Raw genomic sequence first — 3,519 nt, 5'->3', positions numbered from 1 at the left:
GGGCCGCCGCGCGCGGCCACGGGGCACTGACGCGCCTGGCTGTGTTTGCGCCCGCAGCCGTCATCAAGCGGCGGCTCGTGTCGGGCCAGAGCCGGCGCAAGAAGCGGCAGCAGAAGCGGCTGCTGCTGCAGGAGACGTCCAGCGACAGCTCGGCCTAGCGCCCGCTCCGGCCGGCCTGGAGCCCCTCGCCCGCCGCACGGCCCCGCCCCGGCTTGCATTTTCCAGCTGAATAAACGGTATTTTAAGACAGCCGCCGCCTCCACGCCTGGTGCCGGATGGGGCCCGCGGGAAGGACAGCCCGGAGGCAGCGCAACGGCCACATCTTTATTTCATACAAATGTACAAGGGCGCGGCTGGCAGCACGGGCCCGGCTCCCGCCCGCACCGCTTCGCCCCTCCGCTCCCCGCGCGCTGCGGGGCCCGTGCTGGCACAAGGCAAGAGCCCAGCCCCTGCCCAGCGCGAAGCTGCAGGGATTTGGCATTGGAGAGGCGGGGGGCAAGGCAGGGGCTTGGCGCTGCGGCCCCGGGGCCGGGCAGGGCACCGGGGCGGGCAGGAGGCGGGAAGCGGCCCCCCTGCCCAGAGCGGTTGCAAGGGGGTGCGGGGAGGGCCCGCGACAGAGGCTCACGAACGCACACACACACAGGGAGAACGCAGCCGGGCGCCCGCCGGGCCCCGGTTCCAGTGTAAGGGCGTGCACGGCCCGTCAAGCACGGCTGCCAGCCCCGCGGCCGTGCACTATGTACAGGGGTGCAGACGGGGACCTGCTGCAGTAGTGGTTCCTTGGCTGATGCCCGGGGGTGCAGGGAAGGGGCTGGCAGTGCCCCGGTTACCACGCGGAGACCGTCCTCCCGCCCTTGGCACCATCGTCTCGCCGCCGGCCGCGACAGCCGGGCCAAGGACGCTTGCATTTGCCGTTCCTCTCTGGCACAGCTCGCCAGCGGGGCTCTGCCCGGCGCCGGCCACAAGCCAGGAAGAGGGAGGAAGGGAGCAAGCGTGCCGGGCCCGGGGCCAGGGCCGGGGCCGGGCCTCACTGCTTCTTCTCGCGGGTGGTGATGGTGACCAGCTGCTTGGCGGCCTTGGCGATGTCGTAGGCACACTGGATGACCTGCTGCGTCAGGAGCTGGTAGTCCACAGGCGCGCCGGGCTCGGGCGGCACCGTCTTGCGGCACTCGCTCTGCAGCCGGTAGGCGCTGGCGTTGAGCAGGCGCAGGGAGCTGCGCACTGTCTCCAGCGCCGGCTTCTGCAGGGGAGCACAAGCGGGGGTTGGCCAGAGCTGCGGGAGGGGCAGAGGGGATGGGCCACCGGGCCCTCACCGCCCGCGCCTACCTTGGGGAAGAGTGAGGCCATCTCGGTGACGGCGGAGTGGATCTTCTCCGAGCAGGGCACGAAGCTGGGGACGAGGCAGAGCAGTCAAGCCGGGTGCCTGCAGGTGACCCCCAGCCTGGCCCACCCCTGCTGCAGCCCCAGAGTTCACAGTCACCGAGCAGGTGGTCAGATCCAGCCCAACCGCTGCTCCAAGCAGGACGGGCCCTAGCTACTCAGCCCAGCCAAGGCTCTGGCTACCTGGGTCTTAAGCCCCTCCCAGGGTGGAGACTGCACCACGCTCCAGCTGACCTGGTCCAGTCCTCCACCGCCCTCGGGGTGAGAGAGGTTTTCCTGATATCCAACCTCAACTTGCCTTGCTGCAACTGGAGCCCATTGCTCCTTCTATTATCTCGCACCACTGAGGACAGCCCAGCTCCATGCTCTTTGCAGCCCCCCGGCAGGGAGGTGACGGCCCCTGTTCAATCCCCCTCCGGCTTCTCTTCCACAGACTCAGTCAGCCCATTTCCCTCAGCCTCTCCTCACCCGTCCCGGCCCCCAGCCATTTCCGACTCTCCAACGTGTCCGCACGGCCCGACACTGGCCGCAGGCCTCCAGATGTGGCCTCCCCCGGGCCGAGCGGAGGGAAGCGCCACTGCTGGCACCGCTCCTGCCAGCACAGCCCTGGAGGCCGGGCGCCTGCTTGGCACAAGGGCGTGCTGCCGGCCCCTGCTTAGCTTCTTGCCCCCGGGTCCTTCCTGCAGCACTGCTGCCCAGCCGGTCACCCCCAGCCTGGCCCAGTGCCGGGGTCCCGGGGCAGCTCCCCAGCCCCCCGGGACGCAGCCCCCTCGGGGAGGGGAGCCACAGCTCCACCTTCAAGGCCTCGGAGCCAGGGCAGCCGCACCCCGAGCTGCTGGCCCGGGTCCCGCCAGCCCCACCTGTCGTGCTTGAACTCCTGGGCAGCCCGCAGCAGCTCCTGGATGTTCTTGGTGACCTGCTCCGTCTTGAGGATGACGTCCTCGGTGCTGGGCAGCCCGGGGTCCGGCTCCCCGTCCAGCAGGTCCAGCTCGGGGTGGAAGTCGTCGTCCTTGCCCAGCTCCATGAATCGCTTCCCCTCCATGCTGCGAGGGCAGAGGGGATGCGTTGGGGCGACCGGGACCCCCGCCCCTAGGCTCAGCCCGCTGCCCCCATCCCAGACAAGCGCCCACCTGAGCAGGGTCTCGCCCGCCTGCGTGTTGTCGTAGTCGCTGTCCGTGCCACTGCCGTGCCGGTCCAGCTTGCTGGGCTGCTGGCGAGGGGGTGGCATCAGTGTGGGCACCCCGAGGGTGGTACCCCGCCGCCAGCTTGGAGCAGCCGGCCCCGAGCCCAACCCTGTGCCCCCGAGCAGTACGTCACCATGTGGCGGGCGCTGTCGGGCGGGCAGGACAGCAGCGGGGACGAGGGGGGGAAGGGCACCGAGGAGGCCGACACCCCCTTACGGATCTGGAAGGGACGGCAACAGTCAGGGAAGGGCTCGACCCCGCTCCCGCCCGGGACCACGGCGCAACTCGGGTCCACGCAGGACTCCAGCCTCTCAGGCCAGTGCCCGCAGCGCTGGGGAGAGGCCCCAGGGCTGCCAGGCCAGGATGTGAGTCTCCAGACCGGCCGCGTGCCCGGAGCCAGTGACGAGAGAGACGGGAGCCCAGGGGAGACCCAGTGCACGCACGCGTGTGACGGCATGGGCCAGGTACACACAGGGTGGAAACCCTGGCGCGACGGGGGCTGGCAGCCGGATCTGGGCCCCCACGCCACGTCGTGGCGCACGGACAGCGAGTGCCACGCGGGAGCTACCCGCGCCACGGCCCCCTTACCCGGTACACGCCGGCCGGGATGTGCATGGAGTACATCGCCTCCTCCTCCGCCTCCTGGGGACACACCGCACGTTAGGGCCCCATGGCGAGCCTGGCCCTGACCTGCACCCGGGGCCACCACCCCCTGCCCACGTTGCCAGTTCCATGCCCCAAGCGGAAGGCAGGCAGGACTGGCGCCCAGGGGCAGGGGCACCTCCTGGAGGAAGCTGACCCCGGCCCGGGGAAGGGGGCAGGGCCGCGGCCCTCCAGGACTCACGCTGGAGCCGAAGGGCTGGAGCCGGGTGACGAGCTCATCCACAGGCTGCCCAAAGGGCTTGAGGGCAGAGCCCGGCTCGTACATGGAGAAGGCCTGCCGGTCCCGCCGGTG

At 70.8% G+C, this 3,519-nt stretch overlaps 1 protein-coding gene across 1 annotated transcript in view; it reads right to left on the bottom strand.

Annotated features, from left to right (window-relative positions):
* Positions 1–311: 311 nt before the first annotated feature.
* The window catches only part of GIT1 (GIT ArfGAP 1), a 12,643-nt gene continuing 9,435 nt past the window's right edge, over positions 312–3,519 (bottom strand). Inside the window, 7 exon segments of the mRNA XM_019510965.1 lie at positions 312–1,240; positions 1,327–1,390; positions 2,241–2,423; positions 2,511–2,587; positions 2,698–2,784; positions 3,153–3,206; positions 3,409–3,519. The exon segment at positions 3,409–3,519 is cut by the window's right edge and continues 174 nt beyond it. Of these exon segments, the coding sequence (XP_019366510.1) occupies positions 1,028–1,240; positions 1,327–1,390; positions 2,241–2,423; positions 2,511–2,587; positions 2,698–2,784; positions 3,153–3,206; positions 3,409–3,519 (789 nt within the window). The 3' untranslated portion in view covers positions 312–1,027.

This window comes from Gavialis gangeticus, unplaced genomic scaffold, assembly GCF_001723915.1.
Source record: "Gavialis gangeticus isolate Ggan-Ray unplaced genomic scaffold, GavGan_comp1, whole genome shotgun sequence".
Taxonomy (NCBI): domain Eukaryota; kingdom Metazoa; phylum Chordata; order Crocodylia; family Gavialidae; genus Gavialis; species Gavialis gangeticus.
Note: the sequence above shows the minus strand (reverse complement) of the source record. Positions and strands in the feature narration are given on the sequence as shown.